Consider the following 11347-nt stretch of genomic DNA (forward strand, 5'->3'; position numbering starts at 1 on the left):
AAAGTACATGATGTTTCAGTTTCAGTTTTTTTGTGTTCAATAAGTACATACATCTATATAGTAGTAATACAATAATAATAATAATAATGTAATTTGAAAAGCTCTACATACATTTTATGCAATAATAAATTAAATTATACAAATTTTCCATGTCAGTTCATTCGTTACAATCCATTTCAATTTAGCTATAGCGTCACATGCCTAATGTGCAAAATATTATTCAAATTCTTTAACAGATTTTCCCTAATGCATTTCGAAAAGTGTGTGACTGTTCTTTGGTTCGTGCATCTTTGACGTCGCATAGTCAGTTTGGTTGCGATTGAACCGTACGTCGCAGTCGTCTTCAGAGTCATCATCGGCAAATTGAATGTCATCCAATTCGTAATAATCTTTAAATTTGTCGCTTGGCGATTTAACAACAGCTGTCTCTTTCTCCGTGCCAGCGTCTTTATCGTCGCTGGCATAGCTGCAACGTTGCTCCTGATTTTGATATGATGGGCGATGTACTTTGGCTGGTGAATCAGCATTTCGAAGGCTGCCATTTGATTTTTTCGACCTAAATTCGGTCATTGGTATGGCATCAACATCGGGTACTTTTCTTCCAAGTAAATTTCCACTGATTTTTCGGCGAATGCCTTTTGGTGAGTCAACATCATCTCGTATTGCACTGAATGCACTTGCTAGCAAAACTTTATTTAAATCAGCATTTTGATGCATTTCATTAATGCCGTTATTTGTATTCGGCGAAATGGGCTTTTTATTGAGCGGCGGTAATTCGGGTGCTTCTTCTTTTCGATTTTCACTATTTGCATATGTTGGTGAAATTTCCTCGTAATGTGGCTCCTCTTCACTGGGTGATGCATCTTCACTTTCGTTGCTGTGACCATTTGTATCAGAATGTTCGTCATCGTCGTCGTCGTCATCATCCTCAGTGTGTTCGGTGCCATCGTCTATTGGTGGGATCCATACTAAATACGCTGGATCCATGCCCAAGTATGAACCTAGTATGAAGTAGAAGAGATGAAATGTGAATGTTATCAAATCAAATCAATAATCATGTGCTAAAAATAGTAACCTGGTGCTGCGCCAGCATTAATCACATTATAATCGTAATAGTCCATTTCCATATCTTCGGGTGCCAATGAAAATTCAGATCCCGGTCCGGCTAACAATTTCTCACGATTCTTCTTTTCTTTGCTCTCTTTAATATTCACGCTGCGATTTGTTGACACACTAATTACACTCGATGCTGGCGAGTAGCAACTCTACAATAATTTAACCAAACAAATTTAAGTTTCTCTTTAATTCAAACTGAACAAAAAAAAGACTTTCTTGTTATGAATGCGATTTTTATCATCAAAAATTTGCATAAAAATTAAATCGAAAGGAATAAAACCAAAAAAGATGAAGAAGAAGAAGAATGGGAAAGCGAGAGAAAAAGCAATATTTACATTTCGCAAAGTGGCATTGCTGACACTGAGTCTTCTCATCATGTCGCTTTTTTTACGCGAAGCTGAAAGAGGGTGCTTATTTATGGATGCCCGAGAATCCGAATCGCGTTCACTGTCTTCGCTGAAAACTTTGTTTCTGCTACTGCTGCCCACCATATTTAAATGGTTTCGCTTTTTTCGTGAGCCCTTTTCGCCGTTAACTCTTTTCGTTTCAGTCGGTACATCATCGCTGCCACTGTCCTTATTATGACTATTGCCGTTACAATTAGTGTCGGTGGTAGTTTTTGCATCGCTTTGTTCATTTTTTCTGTCTTTGTTTTCTGCAATGGTGCTTCTTCTTGTAGCAGCAGCAGCAGCAGCGGCGGCGGGAGTAGCAGTGTTCGTGTTCCGTTTCTTTCCAAAATCCCGTCGTCGTGGCATGGGTGTATCGAGTGGTGTACGCGGTAAACTAATTGAATTGATGTTGTTTGAATTGCGTCGCTTATAACGAGCTAAATTTTTTCTGTCATTTTTATCATCGTCTTCCTTGCTATCGATGTCACCGTTATTACTGCCGGGGCTGCTGCAACCGAAGCTCGATGGAGACGTCGATAACTGTTGCGATAGAGCCTCATTAGAGCATTCTCCATTCATTCCGCTATCTTGTTTATTGTTTTTCTTTCGTTTTGGTGCCGTTATCACGTCGCTCGTTTCGCATGCATCGTTGCTCCCATTAAACGTTTCGTTTGTTAAAGTGTGCGTACTAGCATCCAGACTCGCTGCATCGTCACTGTAAATAAACGAACATACCATATTTAATTAGGTTTTTCTTTGCTGTTTAGCCGTTTTTTTTCTCGCTCCCATTCGTGAAATTTTATTGTTATTTCGCGTGAGCATGTTATGTCAACGTTGTTCATTTCGTTTTTTTCTTTGCATCAAACTCTGCCAGCGTTTTGTAGTTTTTTATTTTATTTGATTTTTTCATGCATCACTTTCATGTCAGTGCTTTTTTCGCTACGTAAAGTGAACACATTTTATTTCCTCTGCTAAAGTAAATATCAGCTATGGTTTGGATGAAACACAGAAAAATGTGACAGAACCATAAAAATGTGTCTTTGAATTGTACATCTACATTTTCCCGGAAGAATTTTTCGTTGTGAACATAAATACGACATGTAATACAGACGACGAGTAAAGCACAAAGCCAAATCCTGTATACATAAACGGGATTGTGTGAGAGAATAAAAAACACACAGCCATTTTGAGGTTTTTACACTTAATGAGCAAAAAAAAAACGGTGAAAAAATCTGCACATTAAGAGATATTCACATTTCAAAAGGTATATAAGGTTCCTTTTTCCAAATTAAACATTCTACCGCCTGATATCTCTTTCTTTGTTCGCTTTGCCACATCAATTTTTACGTGGACAACAAATTTCATTCAACGACACAGACAAAAAATATATATTTAATTAAAATGTAAAATCTCGTGACTGTAAACGTGAATGTGTAATGGTTTGCATGCGCTCAAGCATAGAAATATGGCATTTTCTATAGAATATGAATTTCACTTGAAAATTATGTTCAGAAAGAGAAATAAGAATGGAAGGAGCGAACAAGTTTCTAAAAATGATAATAATGATTGAAAATGGTGCACTTGACACTTGTGTTTTGAGTTTTTTTTTTATTTTTAATTTCTCATCTTACCTGTGGGCTTTTCCATTTTGTAGAGCTACTTCGAGAGCCTCACCATCGACACTTTCGCGTAAACGTGAATGCTTCATCCATCGGCCCCGTGGTCGTATTTTAACAAATGACACAACTTCCGATAGTAATGTTGAAGTTGAGACTGCTCTTGATGGCAATTGACCTGCCGCTATTGAGCCCATTGATGTACGGGGAGTGTGCACAGGCGAATCTGGTTCACCAGCACTTTCAGCTAATTGGTATTTACGATAACGACATACGTACTGTGCGCCAAGCATTGCGCTCACCACAATTATAATACTGCTGAATAGGATGGCAATGACGTGCACCATTGTAATTCGAGACGTGGACGGTATGTTAATTTTTGACATAATGGCTTTGCTCGTACGTGGTTCTGTGATATTTAAATGTGATGTCTCTGCATGGAAAATCAAGCAATTAAAATTTGATAAAAATATTCACCAGCAACATTTTAAAAATAAGACAACTCAAGTATTGTCATTACTTACGGAATTGTTGTGCATGTGTTAAAAAGCCTCCTTTGCACGATTCGCCAATTGTCGATAATTCGTTGGAGTAAAATTCCAGCAAAAGTTTCGAACCGCTTGATAAAATGACGTCGGTATTCTTTTGAGTGCCGCCAAAAAACTCGCCCACCAACTCGCTCAATAATGAATCTCCATCGCGTACGCGAACATATTGATCCGAACAAATGAGTCGAAAGAAGTCAAAGTGAAATCGAATCCTGTAGCCCGGTTCGGCTTGTAACAGCCAAAATGTGCGACCCGGACAACTTTGAGCCGATGCAGATATAATGCGCCGCGGCTTGGACACCGTCAAATGAACAATACAACCACATCGACAATCCGATCCGAGATCGGCTTTTATACCTGGTCTATCTGCAAAGTCCGATGGTAAGATACCACCCGGCGCACCATAAATACAATTTTCCCAACTATCTGATATTGATCCGCCACACTCTTCAGTTTCAACAGCATTTCCCTGTTTGGCAAATAGCATTGGTGTTCAGTTACGTATGTTATGTCGCATCAAACAACAAACCAAAAAACATCCATCAAAAAAACCATGTACAATATTTAAATTTTTCGCATTTTCAATTTATTATTAAATATGGATTTTGAATATTGATTTTACCTCACAAAACATTGCTCCATATCTCGGCGGCGGTGAATCACAAACGCGATATCGACTCCGTGTACCACCAGCACACGTTGTTGAGCACGGCGTGTACTCACTCCATGGACCCCAGCCTCCACGTTCTGATTCTATAACACGAAAAAAGAACAACACACATTAAATGGAATTCATACTTGTGTCAAAATGAATAATATTCGAAAAAGTTTAACTACTGTTGCTGCCGGCCTCAAACCAAATCACTTGTTATGTGTTTTCAGTTTCACGCATTTGAAAATAAATTTATCAAATATTTGCATGAAACAGGTTTGTGTCATTTTACCGAAACCATTACCATTTTATCACTACACGCTTGTTCATATGTGGATTTATCAGCGCAATCATATGGCATAAATCACATCAAATATTTTGTGCACTACTCCAAAAACCAAACGAACAAATTCTGTGTGTGTGTGTTTTTTTTGTTCTGGATTTTGGATTTAAATTAATGGAATATTCTTGTTATTACTTTAGGTTTTCACCGAAAATATTTATAAAATTCCCAATTTCATCTGAATATTCCAATATTGAATTCAGTTTGTGTTTGTGTTTGAAAATATGCTGGAGAGCAGTTATTTACAAAGAAAACAATCAAATGATTTTGTGTTGAGTTATCATAATTCGTAGTTATGAACTTACCGCGAACAGGTAATGTTGGCAAACAATCCATGCGAACGTCGGCAACAGCACCGGAAATAGCCTGACTAACGTACACAAAGCAATATTCGACATATTTTTCCGAGAAAAAATCACAGTCAAAGTGCAATGCATGTTGACCTCGAACGACTCGCTGCATTCGGATAGTTAAATGAGAATAAAGCAGAATTAAAATGAAATTGACGAGAGGAAAATGGAATTGAAAACATCAAAAATCATTGTACCTGCTCGGTGATGTAGTGGAGTGATGTGGGTGGTGCGAGTGATGCAACGTCAGCCCTCAATTTGCCAAATAACCGTATTCGATCCGCTCGGTCCAAAATGCAAGCTGGATACTCAAACAGAACACCAATTCCGCTGTGTGGATCACATGGTGATATTGAACGTGCATGGACATTGAACACAAATTGTTCACTCCAGTCAGCCTGAAAAACAATCCGGAAAATGCACGGTATATTATTATTGATAAAAACCGATGCAAACAAATATAAAAGCTGCCAAATTAAAACGTTGGTTTTCATTTCACCGATTTTGCATTTAAATTGCTTTGGATATACTCATTCATGCATTCGGCTACGTACACAAACCGTGAACAAAAAATAACGAAACGAAACAAATCAAAATAGAAAGAACACAATAAAAAAAATTCATATGCAATGCATATGGGATTTTGCAAAACAAATAGTAGAGTTGCTTTTGATTTTATACCTGAATATAAGCCGTTGCTGAAACGCTAGCCGCCACTGGTGCTGTTGGTCGTAATTTAACAACATAATGTCCTGCTAAACCAAATAGCTCGCAGCTGAGTTTTAACAGGCGCGCTTTTGGATAACCGCGAATTTGTTCAGCGTATAAAACCTGTGAGCTGCTCACATTGGCGCTGTCGCAATACACCTCGTGACCGCAATAATAAAGTTCAAGCCAAAACTCTGGCACAGTGTCGAGTTGCGTATGCGGTACAATGCATTCAATGCCAGGAAATTCCAAAATCACATCAACTGGCTGCTGCGGATATGTTCCAATCGATTCTGGAGTCACGCTGAGCTTTGGTTGAGGCCATCTCACATCTAACTGTTTTCGTAAGCGTTCATCGTGATTATCCAATGTGTTGGCACCTTCATCAATATCATTGCCACCGACAATTTCAAGCTCGTACGTGCCACCAAACAAAAAATTCATACACGAAATTGTGATCTGAGTTATATTCGAACGTTGGTCTGGGTACACATCTAGGATTGCAACGGTTGTACGATTTGTGCCAACGAAACGGCTCACTTGCAAGCGAACATCATCATCACCAAATGGTTTCGTTTGTTTGGGCGCCGATGTCGTTTTTACAAAATCATCCTCTTCGGAGCTTAACGACGCTGAGTCATCGTCACGGTTGAAATTTGATTTGACGGTTTTTTGCTTTTCTTGGCTAAAATATTGAAGCTGCACATTTAAATCCCCGCTTATCGGCGAATATGTTCGTGGTATTAACAAGTTTCCACGTCGAAACGATTCGGTCAAATCTGATTGAGCGGAATAAAAGATCAAAAGCAAAATCAATACAATGGAATAAAAACCGAACTGTTGGTTTAAGAAAAATCAACAACAATAGCACGACTATAAATCATATACGGACATTGTGTGGTAGATTGAGGAGAATGTTTATTTTAGAGAGAAGAACACTGTGCTTAATTGACTATGTCCAGTTTTTATCGTCATTGCATCCCATAGTTTTTGTTGAAAGTGCACATTCAATGAACAATATGTACATATTTTCATGGCCAATTCGATACCGAACGATATCAAATTGCTAGAGAGTGTTTTTCACCATTCTGCTTTAGTATTTTCTTTATATAGATTGTAAACAGCCATTTTTTCTTCAATCGAAATGTTTTTTGTTGTCAAAGTGTTGTGAACAAAATTGGGAAAGGCAGCGATGGGATCGACATATAATACGTGAGAATTCCAAGTTTGGTCTTTCCGATGTTATCAATAAACATGAGTAAAAATAGCTATAGATAATTTTACAGTCTTTGTTGACAACAGTTCACGTGTTGAATTATAAATCAACGACGTGGCTGACATCTTTTTAGATAAAAGTTTGTGTTTACAATTTAACGAATGGCTTCCCAATAAATACTGCCGCAAATGAAAGTTGGTCGTTGTGTTATCAACATTTCGGCATAAAACTCAATATCTGCCGATTCTCAAATTTCCACTCCAATGTTTTGTATTGATTTCAATCACACGTGTTCGTCGTATGTGTGCATAGCGCACAGTGCTTCCGAGATAAACGGACGAATTTTTGCGTGATGGAGCAAAAAATGTTTACATACAGAAAATACCAAAGGGGGAAAAAGTTACTTACCAACATTTGTGAGCAGAGAACAAACAAAAACAGCTAGATGAATGAAGGAAATATCCCATAAACAATGCGGTCGATTCAATTGATATTGCATAATCGGTCCCTCAAATTTGACTCTCATCATTCTACCGCTAAAAGTAATATTGCACCAAATACATTAAAGTTCCAGTCAAATGACTTTGTATGTTATTTTTTTCTTTTCGCCCGGTACACGTTGCCTAATTGTAGCTCAAGTCTTTATTGCACTGTCACCTACACTTTTTGAATATTTTGCGCCACTTTTATCTATGGGTTTTTCACTTTTTGCTATCATATTTATTTTCATCAGAGACGTCTATATGTTCACCTCATTTTGGGCTTCATTTTGCTCGCTTTTTGTCATCTCCATCTTTGCCATGTACTACGAGCCACTGTTTCGCAGAATTATTTTTATATTTCATGAATGCTCAGGCGTTGCTCATAAACTCTTTCCATCTGAAAGGAAAATATATACACACATATATAGAAAGAATGACAGGAAATCCCTTTAAGCTTAAATAATTTGCTGAATATAAAAAAACCATGGCCTATGGGGATTACAACCGGACCTAAGGATTGCGGGTAATTTTACCACACATTTTTTTTTCAACTACATTAGACGCATTTTTCACACTTTTTTCTCGTATTTACAAAGGCTCCCCAGTTTCGTATCCATCAAATGGTATCATTGTTTATTTTTCGTTATACTTGTAATTGGTTGCATATTTTTTCATTCAAAATATCATCCAATCTTATGTTCAACATTATTATCGTCTTCAATTGTTTTCCGTAGGGAGGTTTTTTACGACCCATGAAGGAATCCACATCATTTTGAATTGAATCTGTGTTAAAGTAAATGCAGAAAAATCTCCGAAATCTGCTCAATAAATATTGACCCATACGGAATTCTATAGTTTGAGTTTATTGCTTTTGCTCTATACTTTTACGAGGAATTCTTACAGATCCTTCATACCAATTACTTTTTTTCTTGAACTTGTGTAAAAAAAACTATGTGTATCATGCATATATGCATTGTATGACACGTTTTTCCTGGATCAAAACTGTCCATTTTGCAAAAATAATTGGTTCGGATTTACATTGAGGATTTTCAAAAATGTTTATCATTTTTTTATCCTTTTTTCGCTTACATATTGGTAGTTACTATTATTTACTTACTTTAAACTTTCACACAGACATCTTTTGCGATCGAAATTGCATTCTCACTCAATTTTTTGATAGTTTGATCTTACTTTGTTCACTTGATTATTAATATTTTGTCATTTTTTACACAGAATGTATTTCCTTCATAGTTCACTTTATCTTGTTTATCTTCTCACTATTTTTTATTTGACTAGTTCTTTGCATTTAAAATGAAATTTCATTGATTCAATAGAAAATTTCACGTTTAAATAATGTTTGTTCACAACACTTTCTCACTGATATATCGTTTTGTATGTAAGATGGTCGTCTTTTGAAAATTCGATGGCAGGACTAGAAAATTTGGTCACTTCGTAAGATCCAGAGCAATAATCTTGATGAGGATCTCTTGATCTTCTCCTTTCGAATTTGATCCACACCTTATCGTGAACCATAATTTTGTTATTTTTCATTTTTTGCATTTTTATGTCTGGTATTTTTGTTCCATATGTTGAGTTTTATTTTTCATTATTCATTATCAAATTTTTTTTAATAACGTAGTTTTTTATATTTCACCTTGTTAACGCATTTTATTTCTTCTTTTAGGAATGATAAAAACTGTAAATAGATAGTTTAAGTTATAGACAAAAAATCACTAATACGCAAAATATCAAATTACACGAAAAATCATTTAATATATCAAAAAGCATAAAATAAATAACGATTTTTTATTTCTAATTGACCCCTGGTTGATACAGACTATTTAATGGTTATTTGATGATAGACAGTCCGACAGCTGAAATGAGTTCGATTAAAAAAATCGACTTATTCAAGGTATAAATGCAATGGATTTATTGCTTATTTTTCGTTATGTTTCTAATTGGCTGTGTACTTTTCCAAAATCTCATCCAATTTCATGTGCATCGTTATTATTGCTTTGAGATGCTTGCAGGCCGATATCTGTTCGATAAACATTTACCAAATGCTATAGTTTCAGAATATTTGCGTCCCTTTTTTTCTGTGTTTACTTTGAATTTACCACGATATCCAATACCATTTATCCCTTCAAAGGCATATGAGAAAGAATACCATGTGCATTATGCACACATATATTGTTTGACATATTCTTTTCTTGGAGCCAAAAATGTCCATTTTGCAGAAATAAAATTTCCCCAGATAATTGCATTTGCGAATCGTTTGGTACATTGTTCCTTATCAAGGGTGTTTTTTTTCGTAATGTATCATCACTTTTTCCAGAAAAATGTGAATGTGCAAATTGTCGGTTGTATGTGAATACATCAAGTAAATCCGTAATAATTCCATCTCATTTAAATCACTTTCTTTTGTTTCGCTTGACATTGTTTTCGTCCTTGTTAGACAAATGAAAATGATAAATTGTGTAACCGATCAGGCACCGTAGCCGCATTTGATTCGAAAGCAATTATTCATTTATTCAAGGTGTAATGGCGAGGGATTTTGATGCCACGCTATTTCATCAAATGGCCAAACATAACTCAATCGAATTAGATGGAAGCGTTGTGCAGAATTTTGATAGATTTTATCGGAAAAACTTTTAGCTGGTCCTGGGCCATAACTATCTGTAGTTGCTATGTTTTATTGTCATTGAAACTAAGCCAACGTCTGCATTAAGTGGCACGCTCCGTCAATAATCGTGAGAAGGTTATTTCAGATGCTGGCAGATTGTTTTTCTTTTGCTCATTATTTTTATGAACTCCATTTTCGGCTTGATTTCGCTTCGGGGCCACACTTATTCAGCAGAGATTTGCGAAAAGATGGTGTTTTTGTGTTGGTTAAATGTACCGAGATTGCGAAAAGTATCCCAAATAGAAAAAAACAAATTTGTGAAAAGAAAAGGAAATAATAAATTTCTTACTGTAATTCAACTCCATTGTATAATATTCAGAATAGAAGTGATGATGAAACAATAGGCCGTAGAACAGCCGTTTATAAAATGTTCTATTGTTTTATGCGGTCAAAATGTGTATTTGATATGATTAAGGTTTAGAACTGAAGTAGCTGAGCAATAAGTTAAAAAAATTGCAAGCAATTTTGTGTTAATATGAAAAATAACAATGCTTGCCGAAATAAAATGATGCCTATTATCCCACGGCAAACAAAATAGACGAATTATCATATTATATCGAAGCCCTCAACTGGACCGCAAACGACCGAAGTAACTTGATGCGTTTCCATTGTTGTTGAAAGCAGGTCGATCTTTTTTATGTATTAAAATGTTTGTTAACACATAAAACGGTTTCCAAAGTAGTCTCATTTATTTGAGGAAGAAAGAAAACTTTCTTTGTGTTTGAATGCATAATCAAATGAATACAAGAAAATTCGTGTTATTTAGATGCAGTCTATTTCAATGACATTAACCATCCCTTCAATTTGAAAATTCTTTCAATAAAGTTATTTTGTCTCTATTCTATGCGAAAAATAGAAGACGCAATGTGAAGCCCAATTTAGACCCAATTTGAATGAACTGTAAATCAAGATGTATTTTTTTTACTCAATTGATGCGATGAAATGCGGCAGACGAGCATGATGTGCGAAAAACGTGAAGCCCGACGATGATAATTTGCAAGAAAATGTTTGGCTATTATGCGTTGCTATTGTATATATTTTGGGGATGGTTTTTTTTGCATCTGAATCCCATTCAATTTGCTCATGTGATATTCATAATTCATGTTTTCGCTTTGCTGAAGAAGCGTAATAAAAAAAATTGTAACAGATCTTACCCTCTTTTGCAGTAGCGCGGAACGCGTTACCAAAGGGATGCCAAGACCGAATATATATATTATGCGACACACAGCGTACAATTGATTCAT

General features: G+C 36.0%; 1 protein-coding gene across 1 annotated transcript; it reads right to left on the reverse strand.

Moving 5' to 3' along the window:
• Window positions 1–56: 56 nt before the first annotated feature.
• LOC116350853 lies at window positions 57–9035 on the reverse strand. The gene is made up of 11 exons (XM_031782824.1): window positions 8538–9035; window positions 7347–7817; window positions 5696–6501; window positions 5212–5412; window positions 4970–5120; window positions 4292–4422; window positions 3646–4138; window positions 3137–3554; window positions 1452–2220; window positions 1076–1265; window positions 57–1001 (listed from the first exon to the last, which is right to left on the reverse strand). Exons 2-11 carry the CDS (start codon window positions 7465–7467, stop codon window positions 244–246), a joined length of 4038 nt encoding a protein of 1345 aa, XP_031638684.1. The 5' UTR covers window positions 7468–7817; window positions 8538–9035; the 3' UTR covers window positions 57–243.
• Window positions 9036–11347: the final 2312 nt, after the last annotated feature.

Source organism: Contarinia nasturtii, unplaced genomic scaffold (genome assembly GCF_009176525.2).
Source record: "Contarinia nasturtii isolate CC-2019 unplaced genomic scaffold, AAFC_CNas_1.1 Cnas_scaffold_4311, whole genome shotgun sequence".
Taxonomy (NCBI): Eukaryota; Metazoa; Arthropoda; class Insecta; order Diptera; family Cecidomyiidae; genus Contarinia; species Contarinia nasturtii.

What these genes read in the sequence shown, in the direction of transcription:
- LOC116350853 (XM_031782824.1), bottom strand. Translation starts at nt 7,467, where the DNA reads ATGATGAGAGTCAAATTTGAGGGACCGATTATGCAATATCAATTGAAT. An exon ending in TTCTCTGCTCACAAATGTTG is followed by an intron (nt 6,502 to 7,346) that starts GTAAGTAACTTT and finishes CCGCTCAATCAG; the next exon opens with ATTTGACCGAATCGTTTCGA. An exon ending in CAAAATGGAAAAGCCCACAG is followed by an intron (nt 2,221 to 3,136) that starts GTAAGATGAGAA and finishes GTTTATTTACAG; the next exon opens with TGACGATGCAGCGAGTCTGG.